At 38.1% G+C, this 27,334-nt stretch overlaps 1 protein-coding gene across 1 annotated transcript; it reads left to right on the forward strand.

Annotated features, from left to right (window-relative positions):
* Positions 1-766: 766 nt before the first annotated feature.
* On the forward strand, positions 767-16,127 carry LOC139946121 (sialin-like). Its single transcript, XM_071943734.1, has 8 exons — positions 767-863; positions 3,539-3,832; positions 4,892-5,164; positions 6,269-6,403; positions 6,964-7,171; positions 8,059-8,206; positions 8,831-8,945; positions 11,622-16,127. The coding sequence occupies exons 2-8, from the start codon at positions 3,572-3,574 to the stop codon at positions 11,772-11,774; spliced, it is 1,293 nt and encodes a 430-aa protein (XP_071799835.1). The 5' UTR covers positions 767-863; positions 3,539-3,571; the 3' UTR covers positions 11,775-16,127.
* Positions 16,128-27,334: the final 11,207 nt, after the last annotated feature.

Below are 27,334 nucleotides of genomic sequence, written 5' to 3' on the forward strand. Positions count from 1 at the left end.
AAAGTGCGTGTATAGACATACCTAACTTTGACGAAATTTGTGTCACCTTTAATTTATGAAAGTTTAATATTTTCTTTCATAGATATGTTTGTTACATCCCTGACCACATCTCCTAGGCGGAAAAATAATCTCAGATTACTAACTAGCTCAGCCCAACTAACTAAAGATTGTCTCAAATTAGCGTGTGTATGGCCCAGTAATGTACAAAGTGCGGGTAACATACCTTTAAACTTTGACGAAATTTGTGTCACTTTAAATATATGAAATTTTAAAATTTTCTTTCATAAATATGTTTGTTACATCCTTGACGATATCTGCTGGGCGGAAAAATAATCTCTCAGCCCAACTAATTAAAGATTGTCTCAAATTAGCGTGTGTATAAAGCCTATATAATGTACAAAGTGCGTGTATAGACATACCTAACTTTAACTAAATTTGTGTCACCTTTAATTTATGAAATTTTAATATTTTCTTTCATAGATATGTTTGTTACATCCCTGACCACATCTCCTAGGCGGAAAAATAATCTCAGATTACTAACTAGCTCAGGGGCCTTTCTCAAACCACGGCTTGGGCTCCGGCTCAGGCTTAGGCTCCGCGTACTGTGTACGCAGCTTGCATTTAACCTGCATTTTGGAGCAGCGCGTATTGCACGGATATCAGCACACGGAGCCTGAGCCGGAGCCAAAGCAGTGGTTTGAGAAAGGCCCCTGGTATTAATTCATACAGAACAAGAACGCCCTCACACGATTACGTTTTGCCATGCAGGATATCTGACTATTTAGTAATGAAATACAAAGACGTCAGGGCCCAGTGCGGTTTTCAAAATGGCAGCGCCCATGGAAAAAAATTCTGAAGATTTGGTAAGAAAAATGAATGCGTTTCCTTTTGTGATTATGACTTTAGTGTTCGAACATATTCAAACATGATGCATGTCAAGTTGTTTAGAATCTTTTTTCACTGTAACTGTTCGACTATTCTTAAATTTCGAGTTAGGACAACGAAAATGTTTTTTTTAACCGAGTAGGATAGAATTTTGTAGCTAGTTGCGATAAGGACGGATAACGTAACCCTCAGGCCGGAGGGTTACGAGTTTGTTTCGAGCGGAAACGGTTGATCTGGTCCAACACGTACAATTTCGACAGCTAGTCACCAGATTTGCCCCATTTTTATCACTTTCAAAAATCATGACACAAATTCTGAGGGTACGAACTTAATCCGCAATGTCTAACTCTAATGCAGCCTGCCATAATCAGATAATACTCAAAACACCATTTAGGAAATATTTCGAAGAAAAATTGACAAAAACTTACCAGATCCCGGGGCGAAATCCCGGGTTCATATTTTGAACCTGTCGCATCACTTTGCAAACGCATTATTTTGTTGTTGGGCTAAACCATTCTGTAAAAAAAGGGGTGTTACAATGTTGCAGTGCTACAGTGCGTGCGCGCCGCGCCATTACGACGTGCAATACAAACGGACAGCGCGCACATGTGTTGGACCAGATCAACCGTTTCCGCTCAAAGGAATCTCGTAACCCTCCGGCCTGGCGGCCGTCGGGAGGAGGGCTACGTTATCGCAACTAAGAATTTTGTTGCTGCTGCTGGCGCTGCACAAACACAATGTCAATGCAATGCAAGTTTGAACATAATATAGTCAACTCGACTATGGTTCCCCAATCCGTGCGTTGTGTACAAACATATGGACACGCATCTGGGAACTACGAAGAATAGTTCCCATACGCGTGTCCGTATATTTGTACATGAAGCGCGGATTGGGGACAATCGGCATATCGGCAGTAGCGGTAAAAGAGCGTTAGTTGAGAAAATGCACACGCAAAATTCACTTGATTTTTACTCAAAATCTGTGATACCTATTTGAACAATTCTAAGTGTAGTGCTATCTGCAACTTCTGAAGCATTAGAACGGTAAGTTTCATGATGCAGAACGTTGCAGATGGTTTTTCAAGGAAGCGAAAGGTTTTGATATCAGTGGTGCTGGGGCCAAGGATACGGAGTGGATTGGACTGATTTATGGGGCTACTCTAAGACCAGCCTTCTCACTTTGTATATCTCAACATATGCATAAAATATTATAAACCTGTGTGGAAATTTGAGCTCAATCGATCGTCGAAGTTGGGAGACAATAATGAAAGAAAAAACACCCCTATCTCACGAAGTTGTGTGCTTTCAGATGCTTGACTTCGAGACCTCAAATTCTAAATCTGAGGTCTCAAAATCAAATTCATGGAAAATTACTTCTTTCTCAAAAACTACATCGTTTCAGAAGGAGCCGTTTCTCACAATGTTTTATACCATCAACCTCTCCCTTTTATGCTAATAATTATTTTGAGTAATCACCAATTTATAGTGTCCACTGCCTTTAAGTTAAAAAAGTCACAAAAGTAATGTTATTTGTTTAAATTTAACAAACATCATTATTTTCATGACTTGTTTTACTCATTTCTCAAAAGCCACAGCACCTCACTCCTCAGTAAGTAATATGTTAAGGGAAGCTTTCCACTATCATTATCTTCAAACCGTGCAAGTTTGGTGTAAATCTGTGGACATTGACTGTGTTTTGACAAAACACAAAACCTTTGTGTACGTCCTACAAGTACAAAGAGTACACAGACCCTTTAATAATCACACAAGAGGTAATTTCATTTCATAGTAGTCAGACACTCCAACTTTCCAGCGCAAAATCCAAGAGGTTTCTCTTGGTTTCTCTTGCAACAAATTGCTGTGTGCCTGTTTACAAGAAGTCAATGCGACTTTGTTAAAGCCATTATACACTTTCGGTAAACAGTAATGTCCAAGTCCCACACTTCATGTATCACAACTTATATATGTAAAATAACAAACCTGTGAAAATTTAGGCTCAATCGGTCATCAGAGTCGGGAGAAAATAACGGGAAACCCACTCTTGTTTCTGCGAGTTTCGCTGTGTCATGACATGTGTTTAAAATAAATCTGTAATTCTCGCTATCGAGAATTGTTATTATTTTAATGTTTTCTCAAAAAGTAAAGCATTTCATGGATAAATATTTCAAGAGAAGTCTTTCACTATTACCTTCTGTAAACCCTGTAAATTATTTGTAAATCTGTAAACCTTTTTTTTTTCTGTACTGAAAGTGTATAATGGCTTTAAAGACAATCGCAAAATGATAGTTGTTGAGCGCTGAATGACACCAGCTTCTTCAGCAACTGCACACATGGTGCCAACCAGAAATAACAAATCTGTGAAAACTTGGACTCAACTGGTCATCGGAATTGCAAGAGAAAAATGAAAGAAAAAAAACTCCCTTGTTGCACAAATTTGTTTGCTTTCAGATGCATAATAAAAGGCTTCAGCCCTGAAGTCTTTTATTATTTTGAGTAAGAAATCACATTCTCACAAAGTTTTATACTATCAACAGTAACATTGCATTGCACCAGGTAAGTTTGTATATGCTGACAATTATTTTGAGCAATTACCAAAAGTGTCCAGTGCCTTTTTATAAAAATAAGATATCTTCAATTGTTGTATTTCTGGACAGGTCTGATTTGGAGAAACACCTCACCCCCTGCCCATGAAACTAACCCATCAGCAGCAGCTTCCAGTTGAGGGGGACGACACTCCTCGTTCCCATCACTGCTGCAAGATGTCTTCTCCCACCAAAATCTCCAGCTCCCGTATTGTGGCCCTGTGCTCCATGGCTAACTTTATCAATGCCGCGGACCGTGTGATCATGCCGATTGCTGTAGTACCAATGTCAGATGATTATCACTGGAACATGGGTGTACAGGGATGGATTCTCAGTGCCTTTGCATATGGCTATATCAGCAGTCAGGTGAGGCCAAGTAAAAAAGAAACATGTTCAGCGTCCCTGCCCGCTTCCTTTTCAGAGGCCGCCGCCCCCTTTTTTTTTCTTCTTTTTTAAAGGGATGTGTTTTAACAGTCTCATCAAGAAAATACTTTAAAAATGTTTTGGGCAGTCATTAAATAAAAAGGGTCCTCTTCCTTTCTTGTTGTTTAAATCTTGAAAATAAAAAATAAAAAAATAGTAAGCCCCTCCTCCTCCCCAGTTTCTTAGAAACTCGGACGCTAAACATTTTCTTTTTTTTAGACGACCTAAGAAGAATGTTTTTGTGAGGTGTCTTTCAGCAATGACTCCTAATTGCAGAGACTGTGCAATATTGTACATCAAACCCAAGTCAGGCTTGGGCATAGAGGCCATGGTCATCATTGCCCTAGTCTTGTCCTTGGTGCCCCTTTAAATTTTCCAATAGACTTTTAAGATTTTCCAGTAGAAGTTTCCTAGATGTAAAATGAAAATGACCTTTCCCTCTCAAAGATGAAATTCCTGGCCTGCCAAGCTCAAGTGGCTGTGTCGTTGGAGTGTGGTTCAAATCCTAGTTGCTTCTCTTCAACCAGGAGTAAAGGGCACCTGCAGAGGAACAGATTGTTGGTTTGAATGATTAGTAACCTGTGTGCCAATAGACCGATCCAGTAGGCTCCGCCCAGTACGCAAGTGTGAGCAAGAACATGTGGGGCTCTCCAATGCCTTTCTGCACAACTCTGCAGCGCGCGCCAAGCGTACACGCACGCATGTTGGACCTTAGTGTCGACCTTCGTTGCGTTGTGATTGGTCAATATGCAATGGGGCGGAGCTTAATGAATCGGTCTATTTGGCTGCTGGGTTGAAATGGTTTAGGAATGATTGGGCCCATGGTACAGGGTAACACATTTTGTGGTGTTGTAGGAATAAATCTTTCCCATTTTCAAATGCATTCCAGAGTGTACAAAATCTTAACAAAAACAACTTTAAAAAAAAAAGTTTATGCGTTATTAAAAATCCACTTAAATCTTTCTCATTTTCTTATTATCTCTTTGTTCTCTACACATTCAGGTGATTGGAGGCAAAGCAGCGCTCAGATTTGGCGGCAGAATGACCCTTGGCCTGGCTGTTGCAGTCTGGTCTCTGGCAACCTTCCTTACTCCAATTTTCTCAACGACGGTCAACGCTCTCATCCTGTCCCGTGTCATTCTTGGTTTTGCAGAAGGCTTTTGTCTCCCAACAATCTTCCACATCTTCGCTCAGCATGTGCCAGTTGAGGAGAGATCTAGAGCCTTTGGCTACCTGGTTGCCTTGGGATCAGTGGGACAGACAATTGCTTCCCTGGTAAGAAAATTAACCTCTTGTTTAACTATAAAGAGGTGATAACAGATAAAGATTGTCCTGAAGATTTTAGAGCAGGTTTGACACTTTTGCATTATGCATTCCATTGTCAAATGGTTAAAGGCAGTGGACACTGTTGGTAATTACTCAAAATAATTATTAGCACAAAACCTTACTTGGTAACAAGTAATCGGGAGAGGTTGATAGTATAATACATTGTGAGAAACGGCTCCCTCTGAAGTGACGTAGTTTTCAAGAAAGAAGTAATTTTAATCAAATTGGATTTCGAGACCTTAGAATTAGAATTTCAGGTCTTGAAATCAAGCGTCTGAAAACACACAACTTCTTGTCACAAGGGTGTTTTTTCTTTCATTATTATCTCGCAACTTTGATGATCGATTGAGCTCAAATGTTCACAGGTTTGTTATGTTGAGATACAGCAAGTGAGAAGACTGGTCTTTAAAAATTACCAATAGTGTCCAGTGTCTTTAAGAGTATCGAATTCAAGTTCTGGGTCCAATTTCATAGAGCTGCTAAGCACAAAAATTTGCTTAGCATGAAATTTTGGCCTTCATTAAAACAGGATTTCTAACAAAATTTCCAAGTGATTTTCAGGATATAAGCAAACAACAGCTTAATATCAGTACAGGCAATAATTTTGTACACATCAAATGGAAATTTTGTTGGGTATCATGTTTTTTTTTCGAGGAAGAAATTTCATGCTAAGCAAATTTGTGTGCTAAGCAGCTCTATGAAATTGGGCCCTGGTGGTTAAGTCATCAGAGTGTTGGTTTGAATCCCGGCCATCGCACGTTTGTCCAATTGCTTCTCTTCATCCAGGGGTATAAATGGGTACATGCCAGGGTAGAGGTTGATATTGTGTATATTGAAGAAAAGGTGAACTTAACATAACATTTACATTAGGTTCGGCCCATGAAAAGATGGACGTCTGAAACCAAGATGCCCCAGAGTCGTTCTGAACTTTTCATGTACTTAATTCAGAAGTTGGTTCGGTGCAACTTTTGAGCGCCTGTCTGAAACGGGTGTAAGTGAAACTGCATTTCACTGAAACTGCATGTCACCTTGTTTTTCCTTTTTCTTAATAAGATTTGTCCTCATCTATCATGGCCGATGATGTTTTATTTCTTCGGTTGCATCGGTCTGATCTGGTCAGTGGTGTGGATTACAATGTTCAGAGATGAGGCTCCGGACGTTGATCCACAACTTCTCTTAAACCCTACAGTGAGTATTATTTTTGGTTTTACCCATACCCTGATGTGTGTTATTAATGTATACTCAATACTTTCCAGAGTTCTGTGAACAAATCACAGGCATATTACTTGGGTGGAGCAGTGTCCGACAGTGAGTATTCAATACTAACACTGAGTTCCTTAAGAATCTGGAATTTGGTTTATTTTATTTTCTGGGGGTGGGGTTGGGATGAATTTTTTACTTTGGTACCTTGCAGTGTTGCTTTTGGGAAGAGAAAACTCATCCAAACCTCCCCCAAAAATCCCTATAAAGTTATTCATATTTTTGAAAGTAGCTCAAGTTTGGTTAATGTTTTACTATTATTATTATTATTATTACAATTAGTCCAGCTTTCAGAGTCCACCTTTCTCCAGAAGACGATCGGGCATACTAATCGAAACGTCGAGATGAAACCAACGGTTCTTTTCAGAACCACCCCAACTCATTTAGAGATAGTCATAACATGGTGTTACCGCAAACTTTTCCATATTGAATTTCCACCATGCAAAGTTTCAAATCCTACTTCTTATTATGATGTTTTTCTATCCTAGTTGGACACAACAAACAGTGTAAGGTGGATGAGCTATGTATCCCATCGAGGGCTATGGGCCATCTATGCAGCACACTTTGCCATGAATTGGTCCAACTACATCGTGTTGTCATGGCTGCCTACCTATCTGCAGAGGCATCTTGGTGCTAACGCTAAGGATATTAGCTTCACAGCGTTGCCATACGTCATGAATTCTCTTCTTGGAGTCGGTGAGTGTAGTTTGAGAAACTAAAAACGCGGTACTGAAGAGTTTGGTGTAGCTGGATGACCCAAATTTAAGATTAAGCTTGTTATGGCTAAAACAAAAGAAATGTTGTCCGAGCGATATCTCAAGAAGGACTTGGCGTATCAACTCCAAACTTGGTTTGTGGATTGGTCATGGGATCCCCTAGACGCCTATTGTTTTTGGACCCCCTCAGATAAATAATAAGCTCATTTTGGCTAAAACAATAACTCAAAAAGGACTTGGTGTAGCAACTCCTATCTCAGTGGAGCATTTGTGTTGTCAACACACCATTCTTGTTCAATATTTTCCTGATCATACCATGTGTACAATTGGGGTTGAGGGGTTCAAAGACTATGTACGACTAAACAAGTTCATGTAAATATTTAATTAATGTGCATAAGTGTTGAAAGTATGTCAAACAATACCACTTTTTGGGGAAGGAGGGGGCTTGGGGCTTAGTACAACCTAAAAATGTTAAAAACTTTGGATGGTCTGTAATGGGCTCTTTTAATCTAGGTACATGTATCAACCTGCCTCGTCTATTACTTCACTTGTTTATCTTGTCTTAAACATCCCTAAAACCTTCTCAATTATTATGATCACCTCAATCAGGGAATGTCCTTTTAATTTTAATTTTATTGTTGTGTGAAATAGTGGTCCAACACACTTGAAGCAGTTTCATAGACTCGTTGAGAGTAAGAATTCCATAAGATATATTTTTTTTCCACAATTTAATAACTTATTTCATTCATTTTCATCCTTACTGGTGATGGGTCACTAATTTCCAAGAAGTGTCTAAATTGGGTTATTTGGTGTCACATATTCAACCACGATGCTTTGATGTAAATGTATTTTTGTTTTATCATTCAGCGGCTGGTCACTACGCAGATTCACTGATATCCAAGAAGCAGTGGACAGTGCTTTCTGTTCGGCGGTTAATGACCAGCATCGGTCTGATTGGTCCCTCGTTGTTTCTACTCTGCTTCAGCTATGTGGACAGCCTAGCCCTAGCAGTATGGTACGTTCAAACTAAATCACACACAAGCATGTATACATTTAGTCAGTAGGAGAGAGGGACATTAGTAGTTGGCAGAATGAAAATATTTGCGCCGTTGCACAAATGAACACAATTCATTATTTGTTTTATATAACTTCTTTTGGCTTGTTTTACAATGACCAAGTGCATTCTGTACGGCTGCATATTTTGAGCCACATGGGCACTGTAATGTAGTTTGCGCTGTGCAATAGGTTCTGCATTATCAAAGACACACGCATGCAGTGAATGGAATGAAATGTACACGATGAATGACGTAGCTTGCAATGGTCTGTTCATTTGCTATCACATCGTCAATCTTCCAATCAAATGGCATTGATCTGCTTCACCTTGAGTGGACTTTAGCTCACAAGCAACACCCTCTTCTAAACAAAAAGGGCGGGTTTGGAAGAGACATCATCCCTCGTTGTATACTCCACAGGGAGATATATGAGAAAGATAAAAGGAATGTTATTGTCCTAATGACCTGGCACTAATGTAAAGCACATTGATACGGTTATTGTGAAATGCGCTTTATAAGCACTGGTTATTGTTATTATTAATGGTCGATGTTGAGTCTTTTTGGTCTTATTTTGTTTCATTCTTCAGTTTTGTGTCGATATCGCTTGGATTGTGCGGCTGTAATTCATCGGGTCACATGAGCAACCATCCCGACGTTGCTCCAAATCATGCTGGCATAACATTTGCCATATCCAACACACTGGTAAGTACTGAGCATCACACGTCTTCCAGCCCACTCCAGGGGCCAATTTCATAGAGCTGCTGAAGCAAAACTTTTGCTTAAGCACGAAAATAACTTGCTTATTTTGCACATGTTACTGGACAAAGTTTCATACCATATACATTGCTTGTGACTGGTATTTAGCCGTTGTTTGCTTAGCATAACAATTGAGTGAAGTCTTGGCCGGCAATCTGATTTTACTGAGCAAGGATTTTTTTGCTTAAAGACAGTGGACACTATTGGTAATTGTCAAAGACTAGTCTTCACAGTTGGGGTATCTCAACATATGCATAAAATAACAAACCTGTGAAAATTTGAGCTCAATCGGTCGTCGAATTTGCGAGATAATAATGAAAGAAAAAACAGCCTTGTCACACGAAGTTGTGTGCTTTCTGATGCTTGATTTCGAGACCTCAAATTCTAAGCTTGAGGTCTCGAAATAAAATTTGTGGAAAATTACTTCTTTCTTGAAAACTACGTCACTTCAGAGGGAGCTGTTTCTCACAACGTTTTATACCATCTATCTCTCCCCATTACTTGTAATCAAGAAAGATTTTATGATGATAAATGTTTTGAGTAATTACCAAAAGTGTCCACTGTCTTTAAGCAAAATTTTGTGCTTATAAGCAGCTCTATGAAGTTGGGCCCAGGCTCCAATTTGATGGCTGTGCTAATAACTGCTGAATTCTGTGTTTATGGTGCCCTGTAAACCACATAGAGCTATGGACTTTAAGTGCAGAACTATGAGGTAAACAGAGCCATGAAATTGGACACTAGACCCAATGTCATAGAGCTGCTAAATCATAACAAGTACTTAAGCTCAAAGTTTGTTTATTAGAATATAGGTTGCCGCCCCAAAAAACACCTCAATGTACAATCTGCGACTGGTAGCTTGCTTATTTTTGCTTATTTGAATCTGATATTTGCTTATCTTAATAGATGTTTAGTTGGCCTAGAGATACAAATATTACAGGACTCGGGAAAGTACTGATTATACAGTGCTGATACAAATTGTAGCAAGAGAGAACCAAATAATTTAGCAGTTATCTGTTAAGCAAAAAATATGCTAGTTACCAGTCACAGATGGTGCAATGCAAAGGTAACTTATTCTGGAAAGCATAATTTTGCTGTGCTTTGCTTATTTACACTTGATGAAACACAAGGTGGCAGCAGACTTACTAGGTAATAAATCATTATTCTGGAAAATGTGCATCTGTTCAGAAATGTCTAAACAATGGACACTACTTGGTGTGTCTGCTGCCACCTATTGTCCCAAAAACTCACATGTCATTAACCTGTTTACCAGAATATTTTGTAGGCAAATTTATTGACTAAGCATAAAAAAATTAATGTTAACCTTGTTTTTTGACCTACATGCACCTATATGGCAGCCATTTTTGCAGTCAAAACCATGCACAAACATGCACGAAGGAATTGACTCCCAAATTGATGAAAATGGCAGACGTGCATCGTTCGGTTGTGCGTTTCGTGTTTTAAAAGTGGTCTATATATTATGTATTTTTTATGCTTCTCAGAATCATGTTTAAAGATCTTGAGCTTAATTGTGTTATTGTGTGTCACTGAAAGAATTATATTGTATTATGAAATTTTTGCAACTGAAATTGTTTAATGTATATTTGGTTTGCGGTAACACCATGTGTGTGTCTACTTGCCAGGTAGAGTTGTTCCTAGAGAACTGTCTTGCTTTATTCTACTGCCGCCGAGTAGATAATCGGAGGTTCGGGAGACTTCTCAGTTCTGAAAAGAACTGTCTTGCTTTTTAACTATTACCAGGGCGGATGGTATAGAAAATAGACTGGACTACTACTTTAGCTTATAGAATCGTAATTAACTGTACTGCCGCGGAGTCAGTTCTGAATTGGTCTCAACGTTTCGACTAGTTTGCTCAAGTCAACGTCAGAAGTCTCCCGAACCTCTGATTATCTACTCCGCGGCAGTATAATAAAGCAAGACAGTTCTCTAAGAACAACTCTACCTGGCAAGTAAATACACACATGGTGTTACCGCAAACCAAATATACGATATATATTTGGTTTGCGGTAACACTATGTGTGTATCTACTTGCCAGGTAGAGTTTGTTCTTAGAGAACTCTCCTGAAGATGACTAGAGCAAGCTAGTCGAAACGTTGAGACCAACCCAAGAACTGACTCCGCGGTAGTACAGTTTATTACGATCCTATAAGCTAAAGTAGTAGTCCCGGCCTATTTCTTTACCATCCGCCCAGGTAGCTGTTAATAAGCAGGACAGTTCTTTTTAGAACTGAGAAGTCTCCCGAACACCCGAACAATCTATTCCGCAGTTAGTATAATTAAGCAAGACAGTTCTCTAAGAACAAACTCTACCTGGCAAGTAGATACACACATGGTGTTAACGCAAACCAAATATATACTGTTATCTACTTATTTGTAATTTTACAGCAGTCTTGGTTGTTCCACTACAGAAGACCTTGTCCTTCTTTCGGATGACACCCCAATTCATATATATATTATTCAATATTGGGCCTAACATGTGTATACCTTGGTTTAGTCTATTTTGTTCGGTCTATCGCCTTGTTTGTTATTAATTGAAATTATTTGTTTAAATGGAAATCAAACAAACAAACAAACAAACAAACCTTTATTTATTTTTATTTGTAGGCCACAATACCTGGATTAGCATGTGGTCCCGTCACAGCGCTCATAGTTGATTACACAGGATACTGGTACCCGGTCTTTGCCCTGGCCTCTGCTGTCAACATTGGGGGCGCTCTCATCTACTTCAGCCAAAGCTCAGCCAGCCAGATTCTCTAGATCCGTAAGTGCCAACCTTCTCTGTATTCCTGCGGCTGTGATAAAAAAAAACATTGTATGGTTCTCTGACTCTACCTATGAGAAATCACACTGAGAAGGCTAAAAGGTGCCTGAGGTGCCATGCTCTTTGGACAGTTGCCTCGCTTTGGTTTCCATTGGCTTGTTCACAGTATATCAAGATGGCGGCTTTTGTTATTGGAAGGTGCATCAAGAAGGAATTGTTAAGTGCAATTTTTGTGTTAGAAAAGGCATTAGATCTTGGAATTTTTATGAAGCTCTTTAGGTATTCTTTGTAGTCTTTGTATTTATCACACAATATAAATAATAATAATAATAATTTTGGAGGCCAAGCATCCTTACTCGCAGCTAAGAGCTGAATTGCAAAGGACGCGGCTACAACGTGTTCGAGAAGCAGGCTTGCACGACGCCTTTCGCAGCCAGCCACATCAACCCATTAACCTCATTTTGTACATCCCTCGTTATTGTTGTTATCTGTTACTGAGGAATGGATTTTTATAAACTGCAAACTGGTCTTGTATATACATCGTTGGCCATGGTTAAGGTACCAAATGATTTGCTTGGGGCTGTATGTGTAAGCAAGGCACGGTACACAATGTCGAAACGATGCAAATTGTCAAAGCCCCAAGATAAGAGCTCAGCCCAAATCGACAGTGGAATGGGTCGCCTCATTTTGTAAGCCATGTGACTGCGACATCATTCATAGCATTATGGTTGTGACTCCTGTACATCCTTGGTCTTGATTCTCTTAAAGTTTATATTATTTATCAAATTGTATTAAGATTAATGTTACTAACAGTGAACTGGATCTCTTTGTTCTTAAATTAAACTGAATCCCATCCATAGAGGATGAGAGGGCCTTGAAAAAAACAGTTTTTAAATCGTACTTTATAGTCGATAGTTGGTTTTTCCTTTTTTGGGTAATTTCAACTGTTTTATATATATTAATTAATATTATACAAATTCTGGTCTGCTTAAAAGCTATGTAGTTGTATAACATGGCCAGCTGTCGGAAACTTGCTTTGTCAATAAATAGGTTGCGATATGACGTAATTCGGCCGTCTCATTTGTAAGAAACAGTAGTGTGTTTAGCCTAAGTACAGTGTGCAGCACGTGCACATTTCAGCTTTGATTTACAGGGATTCTACTCCAGTGGTTAGTGACATCAGGTATCGATTCAGTGCGCTGCCCATGGTGACGAGGCTGCATCCCATTGTTTTCAATAAACTCACCATAAAAGTAACCATTAAAAATTTCTTTGAATTCCATTTTAATTTCAACTGTAGCAAAAACACAAGGGAAACTGACTGGGTAAATTTTGTAGGTTGTTAGTAGGTCGAATCCCGCTCTAGTAAACTTTTCTTTGTTTAACCCCAAATTTGATTTTTGGAAAAAACAGAAGAAAACAGAATTCTGTTCATATATATTTTAGACTCTTTTTTAAGTTGCGACAATCAGTATAGTAATAATAATAATAATAGTATCAAAGTCTTATATAGCGCACGTATCTACCAAACAAGGTACTCAAGGCGCTGGGTATTAACAAACTTACAGGAAGTTAGGTTATTAAGCTTGGGCGATATCGATTTATTTTACTCACGATATATCGCTGACAATATATCGCGACATTCGATATAATCGCGATTAATTAAATTTGACATCATCAGTCTTCAAACTCCCAGTGAAAGTTGTAGAGGAGACAGTCATTGCATAAGAGAAGTGTTCTAGTGACCTATTCTTCTGGTTTTACTCCAAACCTATGGGGTGCAAAATGTCTCAGCTAGTAAATTCATCACGATATTGCAATACTTAGCAGATATAGGGATATATCGCGATAATTTCGATTAAAACCAAATCGATCGGATATCAAAATTGTTTGCAAATTAGTATCGCGATATTCGATAATATCCTGGTATCGCCCAAGCTTATAGGTTATTGCAGTGATGAATTCTGAGACCCAATTATATAAGCACATTATAAGGGTCTACAGGGTGCTACGGTGCATTAAGCAGCCACAGCCAGGAACACCGGGGCGAACCCCTTCTCTTTTTGATAAGTGCACTGGGTTCTTTTACATGTGTTACACAACACATGGGACCAACGGCTTTACGTTCCATCCAAAGGACGAAGCAATGATTAAGTGTCTTGCTAAAGGACACAGTGTCACGGCTGGGGATTCGAACCCACCCTCTGCTGATCAGAAACATCAGAGATTGAATTAAGTGCTCTTAACCGCTCGGCCACGTCACTTCCACATTAGAATCATTGTTGATTTTGAGGGGCCATGAAATGCTGTTCCCTTGACTCTCACAGTGTTTCAGACAAAGATGTTACCCTGGAAGAGTAGTTCTGATATGGACTTCATTACCAGATCATTTTTGTTCAAAAATATATTTTATCTTTATGGCATTTTGAGGGACAAAACCTTGATCTGTTATCAGTTTTTTAAGAGAAACACAAACTGTCAAAATATATTTTCAGAATTTTTGACATCAAAATTGACTTAATGGCTACTTTTGTTAGTTTGTTGTATATAAACCTTGCTTGATATTTGTTTTATACTAAGCAAAGTTTGTACAGAAAAATAGTCACCAGCAACATCCATAAACATGCCAACTCTTGTGACCTGTTTTCTGTTTACCAAGTAAATTATCTGCTAAGCAGATTTGTCCGTTTCTCCCGTTAATGCTTTACCATCTCTTTGATACTGTAGATGTACATTGTGCTACATTTTATAGATCATATATTATTCTATAGACCATGGAACCTTTGTTTACAAAATGACTAGCCTTGTACATTTCAAGGCCTTTTTGGCAGGCAAGATACTGCACTGGTCTTTTGGGACATAATTTCTACATCAATTTAAGAGCCTCTAGCTACCGGGCAAACTCTTCGTGGTCTAGTTGGTCAGACACTGCTCTAGAATTAAAAAGGTTAGGATTTGAATCCCACCTGAGTAGTATGCCTGTGATTTTTTCCACAGAACTCGGGAAAGTACTGAGTATACAATTTTAACACGCATCAGTGTATTTAAAGTTAAAACCAAAATGAATAAATCTAAGAGTTTTCAAGTGACAGCTGCACAGGTTTAAGATGTGCCTCCTCCTGCAACTTGCTTTGTCAAAAGTTGATAACAATCTCAATCTCAATCTCAATCTCAATCAAATAAAAGATTTTATGATTTGTTCCATTGAGCTGTGTCAGATCGTGCCTGCAGGAAGTCCTGCCATCAATTTCACCAAACTCTTCCTAACTTAGGATTAATATTATGACTTAAAGGCAGTGGACACTATTGGTAATTACTCAAAATAATTTTTATCTTAAAACCTGACTTGATTACGAGTAATGGGGAGAGGTTGATAGTGTTAAACATTGTGAGAAACAGCTCCCTCTGAAGTGATGTAGTTTTCGAGAAAGAAGCCATTTTCCACAAATTTGATTTTGAGACCTCAGATTTAGAATTTGAGGTCTCGAAATCAACCATATAAAAGCACACAACTTTGTGTGACAAGGGTGTTTTTTTCTTTCATTGTTATCTCGCAACTTCGACGACCAATTGAGCTCAAATTTTCACAGGTTTGTTATTTTATGCATACTGTTGAGATAAACCAAGTGAGAAGACTGGTCTTTGACAATTACCAATAGTGTCCACTGAGTCAAGTTCCGTATCTATAGACGCATTTTACCCATCCTTGGTTAGGTCGAGTTAAGACGAGTCCTAACTCGAGAAACTCGAGATTGGATTAATCCCAGCAGTTTGTGAAATCTGCTGCAGGCTCTGCGGCTTCATTTGTAAACCTGTGATGTCACAGGTTACATGGTCTATAGATTTCTCACTGTATCATAGTTTTTTGTTCTTAAAAGATAAAATTATTTATAATTAAGGAAAACAAATTGGTGTTAATCTGGTATGCCCAAAGCATGTCTGTAGACTTTCAGATTCTACTAACTATACCTTAGATATATGGTTGCTTTACAAGATGTGCAGTGGCATATTAAATAACAAGAAAAAAACAATTGGTAATGCGTTATAAGTACATGTGCACAACTGTTTTTATTTCATTCCATGTTTGTTTGACTTATTAGAGGGTGGGTAAACCTTATTACTCCAAAATGTAATGACCATAAAAACATACTTGGTAAGTAGCACTGCAGCTGTTGATAAGGTATTTTAGATAATAATAATAGGGGCTTCTTTATAGTGCGCATATTCGTCATTCAGTGCTGCTCCTGGCGCTGTAACATACAGTATTTCTTGCAAGGAATGTGGAACTACCGTGTATCTCAAAAAAACCTAAACACTTTTGAAATGGCTGCCGAATAAAAAGTATATGATTTTAGAGGAAAAGGTTTAGGTGTATGGATAGCTAATGGTCTCAACTTTCACATGACCAAAAAGTCCGAAATTAATTGATGATTGGGTGAACACTGCTCACTTTTGTGAAGGGTTGAGAATTAGGCTGCGCAGGAATAAGCTTTCCCTTTGTGAGAGGTAGTCCTTTGTAGCTTACAAAATTCAATCCAAGATTTCGGCTACTTCAGGTCAAGGGGTAACCTGAAGAATAAGTAACCAACATCTGTGACATTCCTGTTTTCAACAAGCCGTATTTGAATAATCAATTTATTTAATTCCCATCTGGCCATTGAGAGAAAAAAATGAAATGTTCAAGTCATCTTACAATAACTGAAATGTGGTGAAGGTTTTTTTTCAAAGTCACAGATGTGAAAAAACACAGTTTGTAACATGGAAGTTGCAACATGTACCATCAACCCATCCTGACTCCCGTGATCACACCACTGAGTATACCAGGGAAAGTTTCAATGCTACAAGAAAAGCAATTCCTGTTTACTCATGAAAAAAAATGGTTTGATAAACCATAAAAATTCACTCAGAAAACTGATCGCATTTGATCATGAATTTATCAAGAAAGGGTAATTCCTGCGCAGCCTATTTTTATACCCTTCACAAAAGTGAGCAGTACTCACCCAGGCATGAATTATTTTCCTGACTTGTTGGTGTCATATGAAAATTGAGACCATTAGCTATCCATACACATAAACATTTTGCCCCAGAATCGTTTATTTTTTATTCGGCAGCCATTTCAAAAGTGTATAGTTTTTTTTGAGACACCCGGTACATGTACTCGTTTGAATTAAAAGACTTGAAGCGATATATGGTGGGAGTACCGTGTAAGAAAGCTGTGTTCTTTGTGAGTAGAAGTGACTTTGAGAAGAAGCAATTGTCTACTTGACGCTTCGATCTGTGTGCTCTGACCGTCTTCTGGCCTCAACTTTTGGCCTCATGTTTCAACCGCAGTGGTGTCTTTCTCAAAGCCTTAAAAAAAACTTTGTAATAGCAATTATTATAATTTGGGATTTGAGGCATTGCATGGTGAGGTATAAATATATTTGGTTTGTGGTCACACTGTGTGTGTATTTACTTGCCAGGTAAATTTTGTTCTTTAAAAAACTGTCGTGCTGTATATTCTACTATCGCGGAGTAGATTTTCGGAATTCTTTCATAGTATCTTGTTTCAGTGAGAATGTTGAACAGAGACAAGATTGTGCTGTGTACAAAACAAGTCAAAAAGTGTTTGTAATATCTTGGCAAATGGTCAATTTGAAAATATTATTTGAGTCATTTTGTCAGGCAAACCTGACCTGGTAATCTCCCTTTCCTGCTGGTCAAAGTGTCCACTCCCAAAGAGCGTGATCTTTCTCAAGTCTCTGCGTAATCGGAAATTTCTCAGAAATAACCTGTAAACCTCCCTCTTACTTGTTTTATCTTCCAGCTCAGTGCTATTTCTTATCAACGGGTGGGGGGGGGAGCAGCCTGTATGCCTCATTTTTGAAAGGGCAAGGTCACCAGGCATTTTCTCCTTGGTGAAGGGCACCCTATGAGGAAATTTCTGCTGAAGCATTACAAGGGCACCAAGACAATTACCAGGGGGCATGGAGGCAATGGCCTTCATTGCCTCTGTGAAGTATCAGGGTTGAGGGGTGAGGGGCCCAGTGTGGTGGGGTGGCTGTTTAATATGTGGAATAGTTTATTGTTTACATTTCGTTGATCTCCTTTGATGGGGTCGGGGGCAAGGGTTTTGAGTGAGGGCTGCTTTTGAGAAATGTTGTGAAATTAGCAAAGACCTGAGCTAAAGCAAGAAGGAGAGTATGGACTAACAATTATCCCATAACATTTAAAGGTCACACCCTGTGTTCAACATCTATTTCCGTGTCAGAATATAGGGTTTTCGGAACATACATGTAGGGGTGTCAGAAAATTTGGTTTTCAAAACATAGGGGTGTCGGAATATAGAGCAGTCACCCATTTAAAAACAATACATATTGAGATGTACTGTCCACATCTCAGATTTTAGTTCCGAGAGAAGAGATGTAATTGGTATCATCACAGTTGATTCCCTAAGCACACAACAAAAACTCTTTAACCCACCCTGGATGTCCCTGGAGTTGTCCTAAACAGTCAAAATAATCAAGTACAGTTGTATGCTGAATCACTTGACTGTGACCAGCTGCATAACTATAATTGCCCCTTTTTCCTGTGGTCACTATTTTGTCCACTCTCTGTGAGCGTGATCCCATAAAACACCTGCGTGATCATCGTCCTGATGGAAAAAAAGTTACTACTCCAGGGAAGACCAAGTTTCCTTAGCAGAAGTAAACAGGAAGTAAATGAGGGTAACCTAGATTTCCTTGTGGCGTGTGGTGGTCGTGCGGATAAGAGCATCGGACTTGAGCTCTGGTGATTCTGATGAGCAGAGTGTGGGTTCGAGTCCCGGTCGTCTTAAAAGTAAACCCATAGGACACAAACCTATAGGTCATGTGTGTGTTATGTGAAGCAGGTAAAAGGACCCAGTATTCGTATGCAAGATTTGAGGTTGTTAATTTGTTTAAACATTCATTCTTTGTAATTGAATTCCTCTTATGATGTGGGAGCAGTGCCCCCATTTGTCTAGTCTTGGTCCAAGACGTTTTTGTTGAGTTGGTTGCCCATGGTAATACCATAGGCCCCATTCACACTCAAGGTTAAACACGTGGCGACTATTAAAACCAAAGCGTGCGTTTCTGTAAGCCGCTATTTTTTCAACAGCGCCTCCTATTGTTCGATAGTTAGATGCACGCCTAGAAGTGGAGGGGGGGGGATCGCAATAGTTGAGTGATAGTGAACAATAACTTCTTGCAATAACACTTTAGATTGGTCAGCGTGCTACTCAACTCCTTGTCAACACTCCTGGAGCATTGTATGATAAAACAAAGTTAGTTTCACATCTTTAGGTTGTTCTTTATACTTGTTGACAAATACCCTATAATGGGACAAAAGTCTTAGGGGTGTTGTAACTGACCTGGGTAATTCCGATCGTAACCATTCGATGATTACATGATCAGCTCACACTGGAAAATAACCAGCTGTTTCCAGTAGCAAAGAACAAACCTTGGACTTGTTCCAAAACCCTGCTTGACTCTGTGATAAAAACACCATCAGGTGAGGTCTGGTATATGGTGTGACAATTCTGTTTCTCTAACAATAGCAACCAGCTGCTAACAACATGCCGACCCCTCCCCCCCCCCCCCATGCCCAGGGGCCACCTGTTTATTATGTGTTGTTTATCGCTTTAAACAGTAGGCTCGATTGGGACGTGATTTCCAAGATTTTGAACTTGGGACAGATTAATTGTTGAAATCTCTGATCTCTGGAAATCTTGTGTTTACAGTGAAGATTGATAGATACAGCTGGTTGCTTAGTTGCGCAATCCATAATGATAATGATTAGACCCGGGAGGTCAAAGGTCACTTAGTTTTTATTTTAATGACCAATCAAAGGTTGCAATTATTTTGTTTGTTAGACATAAAATGTGAATCATCAGCTTTGTTGTTTGGATTTTTTTTAAATTGGTAAATTTCCACTGAATGCACTTTTTGTGGGAACATGTTGATGAAAAGAAGGGATCCAAACCTTTAACTGCTTTGTTGTTGTAATCGATTGATGGTTTCAGATAATTTAAAACAGTTCAATTCAACTAGTGTCAGGTTTAAAAATATGAAAACAAAGAATGGTTTTGTCTACCTAAAGAAAAAGAAAAATTTTTGGTAATCAGATATAAAATTGTTAGGTAAGCTTCATTACTTGACTCAAATTGGGATGTTGTCATTGATTTGGGGGAAATGTTCTTGAGTCAAAAATTCAGAATATGGAGCAAAATCTTTTGTTGTAACAAATAAATTAAAAAGAATGACTAAATTCAAACAAGCCTCTCACTATCTGGGGCAAGCGGTTTGTGGTTTGTGGTCTGTGGTTTCAGGTCTGTGGTTTCAGTTATCTGTTGTACAGGGCTTGAGTTTGACACCACTGGACTACTGGCCTGAAGCCAGTGATTTCAGTATAGGGCCAGTAAGCTCAAGGCAGGATGGTCTTTGTTATCAATTCATCAACTTGGTCTCAAAAAAATGATGTTCGAATGTTGAGTTTGAGTCTCACAAATATCTTTCAATCCTACTGATAAACAGAGGAGATAAAACTTCTCTTAGTTTTGCCTTCTCTAGAGGACGATCAGAGCATACTGATCGAAACGTCGAGTTGAAACCAACGGTTCTTTTTAAGACCACCCCAACTCATTTAGAGATAGTCATTACATGGTGTTACCGCAAACCTTTCTATATCGTATTTCCACCATGCAAAGTTTCAAATCCTACTTCTCTATAGTTTGTGCATGGTTTGTTCGAATGAAACAATTTATCTCCTAAATCATTGTTCTCATTGTGATATTAGTCTCTTTTCATTTTGATTCTGGTCTTGTAAATAAACTCCTGATCCAGTAATGGTATTAAAAGCTACAAGTCCTGGGGTGGATTTCACAAAGAGTTAGGACTAGTCTTATCTCGAGTTAGGACCAGTTACTCATCCTAACTTAGGACTATCCAGGCAATGTGTATATCTCCTAGGACTAGTCCTAAGTTAGGACTAGTACTAACTCTTTGTGAAATTGACCCCTGCGGTCTTGTGGATTTGTCATCAAAATTCTAGCCGTGGCTGTAGTTTATAGGGTCGTGGGTTCCAATCACACCTGAGTGTCTTTAGCCTGTGGTTTCTTGCCACGCAGAGTTTTGACCAAATTGAAACTTTAACAGTTTATTCAGACAAAAATAAAGCACCTTTTATATTTTCTAACTCAATTTCACCGAAAATGTGACATGTGACCGTGTTAAAGGCACTGGACACTATTGGTAATTACTTTTAAAAAATTGACACAAAAAGTTACTTGGTGATGAGCAATGAAGAACTGTTGAGAAACGGCTCCCTCTGAAGTAACACAGTTTTTGAGAAAGAGGTAAATTCTCACTCAAATAATAAAATACTTTGGGGCTGAATAATTTTTGTATGCATCTGAAAGCACACAAATATTTGCAACAAGGGTGTTTTTCCTTCATTATTCTCTTGTAACTTTGATGACCAATCGAGTTCAAATTTTCGCAGATTTGTTATTTTATACATATGTTGGGATACATCAAGTGAGAATCCTTGTCTTTGACAATTACCAAACGTGTCCACTGCCTTTAAACGGACACACAGATTTGTAGTTGGGGTAAAACAAAAATAAAGTTCTGGTATTACATCCATCCAGTATGGACTGTCAAGATTGCTTTTGTTATTGACTCAAATTGTTTTTCAGTTTTTGTTGTTGTGAGGAATTATATAAAAAAGGTTTTTTGACCCTGACACTGTTTGATTAAACTGCATGCACTGATTTTGTTGACTGAGTCCAGAGCGATCAAAGTCTCTACAGAAAACTCTCGTAGTCTGATACTTGTTTTAGGAACCAGAGGTCAAATGATAAAGGTAAAGAGATCGAACTAAAAGCTGTCAATATTTTGTCAAGAAAAAGAAAACACATGCATTTCAGGAAAAAAAATGCCTGTGGACTTTTTAATATCACATAACTCGAGAAAGAACTAAGTATATAGTGCTCAATACACAAAGTCAGGGGTTTCTCTGGGGTGTTGCTCCCACATCTAAAACTGATGAAACTTCTCTCCATTTCGGTTCTTGGCTAGCAGTGATTAAGTTTGCTCTTCTGAGATTCCTTGGCTTCACGACGAGAATAAATAAATGAAAAGAAGTTAAATGAAACTTAGGAAACCATTTTTCAGGTTTGTTAGTTACGTAAACATTAAGTTATCAAATATTATAAAATCCTAACTAATTTAACATTTAAGTTGTCACACCAAGTCAAGGTTATGGGAGGTTGGAACAAAATTGTCTTGTTAATTCAAGAAATCAAGAACCAGTTTCACAATCCCTTCAAGTAAACAATGACTCGTTGGTTGTAAACATCTCAGATATAATCTCTCTGGACCTTGAGATTCTTCTATATTTCTTCCTCCTTCTTTTCAAGGTGAAAATAACAATCTGTCAAATATATACCAACAAATGTAGGTCAGGCTATAGTGGAACAAAAAGCTGTTTGGCACAAGGAAGTGTTTGGAATCACAAACAGTAGACCCCATTTTATTGAGCTGCAAAAAGTATTTGCTGCACAAAATAGTTTAATTTGCTTACCAGAACAAGGTTACCAACAAAATACCATATCACATGTATCATTTATGACTGGTATCCTGCTAAATTCTGCTAAACAGATATTTTAAATCCTCCACCTAAATTTGTGTTCATCTCCTCTACTCTAGTCATTAAGTTAAAGATGAAATTTTAATTCAGCAATTTTAGTGGAAAAGAGTTGAGACTTCCAGACTGCTTCCCAAACTATGAAATGTTTTTAATTATGCCGCCACTGCCCACTCGTCACCAGATCGGTCTCACAAAGTAATATAGTTCCCCCACTGCCAAAAAACAATTCAGGTAAACATAAATTTGCTGTGCGTCAGTTCAACTTATTTAATGAACTTCCCCTGCACTTAAGAATCCCTTGCCACCCCTCCCCCTCCCCAGCAAGTTTTAAGAAACAATACACAAATTTGAGATTTTAATAGTGAAGGCATAGTGTCCTTTTCCTGGTTGGTCCAGAAATTAACCTTGAGTCTTTATTGTGCATGAACTTGTGGTTTTAAAGTCTGTGTTGTTGTGGTTTTGTCTACTTTATAAACTTGGCCTTTATCTTAATTTGGATGTAATTTATCTTTTAATATCTTTCTAAACACACCTCTGAAAAACAAAACCGTGCTATGCTGTCTCCCCTGTGTAAAAATAAATAAATATTCATTTTGGTTTAGTTGGTAAGACCCTAGACACTGCTCTAGAATTGCAAAGGTCATGGGTTCGAATCCCACTTGAGTAATATGCCTGTGGTTTTTTTTTCACAGAACTCAGGGAAAGTACTGAGTATACAGTGCTAACACACATCGGTTTATATTATGGGTATCATCAAAATGAATCTTCGATCCCTGACGCAAATTTAACATCTAAGCATAAAAAAAAATAAAAAAAATAATGAAGCTCGGGAGAAACATAATTTTGTTCTGACGTCCTAGAAAGTGTTCCTGAAAGTCCCCAACCAAGTAGCTTGGAAAAAAAGAAACGTAAACAAAGTTGTTAATATTGTTCGCAGAATCAGCTGTTTGGGGGTTATGGGTTTCAAGCACAGTGACCCACACTAAAACAGGAAAATACTTGAGGAACTACTTGGCAGTTACCAGGGCCATTGTTCAGATTGGGATCAGCTGTTAACCTAGTAAGGACAAGGTCACAGATAAACACAATAGCCTCCCCAGGGTTGGTGCAGGTTTTAGTTTCCTTGAAAAGGGGAAGTGTTGTGGGTGGCGCATTTACTCATAGAAGACGAAAAAAGTTGTTGACTGAAAAACTGTTCAATGGAGGATTTATGTTGATTGTCAACAGAAGTGATTGTAGTCAAATTTTGTTTGTGTGTATTTTTGGGAAATATAGATATATGAATACAAAGTAAATTCAATATTTTAGAAACTTTTTAATAGTGCATTAAGGATTTTCACAACAGTGAGGACATGTGAGGCTTTTAACATTTATTATCCACCAATTTAAAAAACTTTAAAAAACAATTATTATGTCATATTAAAATTACGATTGCACTCATTATGAGAAGTTGATCTGAATATTAATTCCTGCAATTAATACTCAAATTTGTGCAATTCAAAATCATAGCATTCATATCCCCTTTTGGGAGTTTGCTCTTTTCTAAAAACACACAAACAAAATTTGACTACAATCACTTCTGTTGACAAACGAACAAATGAACAAACAAACAAACAAGAAACAAACAAACAAATAACACCCCCAACAAACACTGAAACACAATACATCTCAAGTTCAGATTCTGAACTTTTCCAAAAAACATATTATTTGAGGTCTATTGTATAACAACAACAAAAAACGCCCTTCTTTGTTTACACAATGAAAAACTCTGAACAACTTGAGTGATTGAATAATCCGATATCCTTCCAAAGTTATCAACAAAACTGTGGTGTATCCCGTTCTATAAATATATAGGCCAAGGCCATCTACAATACAATAAAATCCCCAGGCACTATACCAGGCCTCTCTTAGTGGAGGGATTGTTAGTTGCAATACTTTAAAGTCATTAAATGCACTGGAAGTAAATAAATCGAGTTGACAGTCGCCAGATTACAGAAAGGAAAGTTTATTGTGTCTTATGTTATGAACTAAAATAATTCTCTTGATTTGCTGGGAAAATAAAGTAAGAAGAAGGTTTTCTTCTTCCACTTTTCAAGGGTAAATCAGATGTGTCAAAGGCAACAAAAGCGATTGCATCCATGCTCCCCCGGTCATTGCCTTGGTGGCCTTGAAATGCTCCAGTAGAAATTGACAATCTCCTCATGGGGTGCCCTTTACCAAGAAGTAAATGCCTTGGCGCCCTTGCCCTTTTAAAAACGAAACATATAACATGTAGGTTACAGGTATGAGTGTGCTTATAAGAGGAAAGCTTTTCAAAACAGCGGTGTCAAGGAAACAAAAGCGATTGCATCCATGCTCCCCCGGTCATTGCCTAGGTGCCCTTAAAATGCAGCTGCTCCAGTAGAAATTCACAATCTCCTCATGGGGTGCCCTTTACCAAGAAGTAAATGCCTTGGTGCCCCTGCCCTTTTAAAAACGAAATATATAACATGTAGGTCTGATTGTGCTTATAAGAGGAACTTCCTTTTCAAAACAGCGGTGTCAAAGGAAACAAAAGCGATTGCATCCATGCTCCCCCGGTCATTGCCTAGGTGCCCTTAAAATGCTCCAGTGGAAATTGACCATTTATTTTCCTCATAGGGTGCCTGTCTTCAAGCAGAAAATGCATTGGTTCCCTTGCCCTTTCAAAAACAAAGCATACAGGCCTGAATGTGTTTTCATGAGGAAACTGTTACCTGGTGAAAACCATGAATCTCTGAAGGTTTGGGTTTTTACCATAAACTTGCGTCCTGCTTAACAAAAAATCCACATACTGCTCATAATAGGATTCAAACCTATACCAGTGAAAAGGAAACCAGGTAAATTGACCCTTTCAGAATTTACAGGCATAGTTAAGGGCAATTCCACGGTCAGTCGCATTACACTTCTCAGTGTCGTTTCTCGATCGTGGTGCTAGAAGTTCTGTGTGAGATATTCTTTCTCACTAAGTTTATAGGCTGATTTGTACTTGACGCCCAGTGCTTTGAATTGATAATATTAGAAATGTTGTGGGCTTTCTGCTCTGGATGTTATAACGTTGTAAAAAGCGGTCAGTCGCATTACACAAAAAAGACATGGTAAAAAAAACACTTGTCACAATTCAAAAATCTCCTCTATCAAAAAGATTGTGAAATTGTTACTAGTAGTAAGTAACACACAACTCTTATACATGAGTATCCAACAGGATACTTATAAATGGTCAGCAACTTGAACTTTTAGGTATACATGGCAAAACCATGGTCAGTCGCGTTACGGTCAGTCGCATTACAGTTTTCCAGAAAATGTAGCCACTCATTCGTGGAGCCCAAGCTGAGTTCTTATTTAGCAAAATTGGGTTTATTCCTTGTCAACAACTAAAAATAGATTGGTTTCATATGTTAGCTACAACTTCTAAGTGGAAAGAAAGTTGTGACAAAAACTGGATTTTTTGGTGTCATGTCCATGTTTGCTTGGAATTGCCCTTTAGTTTAATTGATTTGAAAGTGCAAGAAATAAAAATGTCTTGATTAAAGTAGAAAGAGTATTGTGCAAGCACTGTGATTTTTCAGAGTGTTTCCTCAAAGTTAGGATTCTTCCCTCAATGTAAGGATTCTTCAAGGATTTTGAATTCGATCTGAATTTATAAAGCCAGAGTAAAGTGGAAAAAGGCTTAAAAATCTAAATTTTCATCAGTCGGTACATCCTTCAAAATCTAGCACCTGGGACACTCATTTGTCTTGACTGTCCACTCTGAAGATCGTGAGGGGGGCGTCTTTTTTTCTGGATTTTTGGTGAGCTGCAGAGCAGTGCGAGCCTATGTAATACCTATGAAATACCAAGTTTTTTTAATAAAAATGAAATGTTAAAGTTTTTGGAATAACAAACATGTTAAAGTTTTTTTTTCAGGCTCAAACATTGACATCTGGATTTAAAAGAAACAAACTCAAATTAAAATCTTAAAGTTTTGAAATAATTTGTTGAAACAAAATCAAACTCTCTGTCACTGGTTCCAGTTGAATGAGCTGAAACAATGAAAAACATAAAATGATCATAACTCCTGATTGCAACGATGTACTGACTTGAAACTTAAGTCAAATATTGCTTCTTTCATGTAAATACATATGAAAAGAGATAACTCAAAGAATTAATCACAGGTTTTAGTTGAATGAGCTAAAACAATAAAAACATTAAATGGTCATAACTCCTTATTGCAATGATGTACTGACTAGAAACTTAAGTCAAACATTGCTTCTTACATTAGATTCATATGAAAAGATAAAACCTAAAGGCAGTGGACACTATTGGTAATTACTCAAAACAATTATTAGCATAAAACCTTTCTTGGCGATGAGTAATAGGGAGAGGTTTATGGTATAAAACATTGTGAGAAACGGCACCCTCTGAAGTGCCATAGTTTTCGAGAAAGAAGTAATTTTCCACAAATTTGATTTTTAGACCGCAGATTTAGAACTTGAGGTCTCGAAATCAACCATCTAAACGCACACACCTTCTTGTGACAAGGGTGTTTTTTTCTTTCATTCATATCTCGCGCGTTCAATGACCGATTGAGCTCAAATTTTCACAGGTTCATTATATTATGCATATGTTGAGATGCACCAACTGTGGAGGCTAGTCTTTGACAATTACCAATAGTGTCCACTGTCTTTAAAGACTTAATCACTGGTTTCAGTTGAATGATCTAAACGCTGAAACATTTTCATAGACATAACTCCTTATTTCGCCATGGCAGCTTCGCTGTTCTAGTTAAATTCTGTCTCTACATTTCATGAAAAGAGATTTCCATAAAGTTTGATATTATTACTTGTTGTGATGTGACCATCCAATCCTCCTGTGTTTACCATTATGGATTATGATTTAATGAATACTG

The sequence above is a fragment of the Asterias amurensis genome, chromosome 13 (genome assembly GCF_032118995.1).
Source record: "Asterias amurensis chromosome 13, ASM3211899v1".
Lineage (NCBI taxonomy): Eukaryota > Metazoa > Echinodermata > Asteroidea > Forcipulatida > Asteriidae > Asterias > Asterias amurensis.

Coding starts and splice junctions, on each gene's coding strand:
- LOC139946121 (XM_071943734.1), top strand. CDS start 3,572: ATGAAACTAACCCATCAGCAGCAGCTTCCAGTTGAGGGGGACGACACT. Junction 7,172..8,058: donor GAATTCTCTTCTTGGAGTCG/GTGAGTGTAGTT, acceptor TTTATCATTCAG/CGGCTGGTCACTACGCAGAT. Junction 8,207..8,830: donor AGCCTAGCCCTAGCAGTATG/GTACGTTCAAAC, acceptor TTCATTCTTCAG/TTTTGTGTCGATATCGCTTG.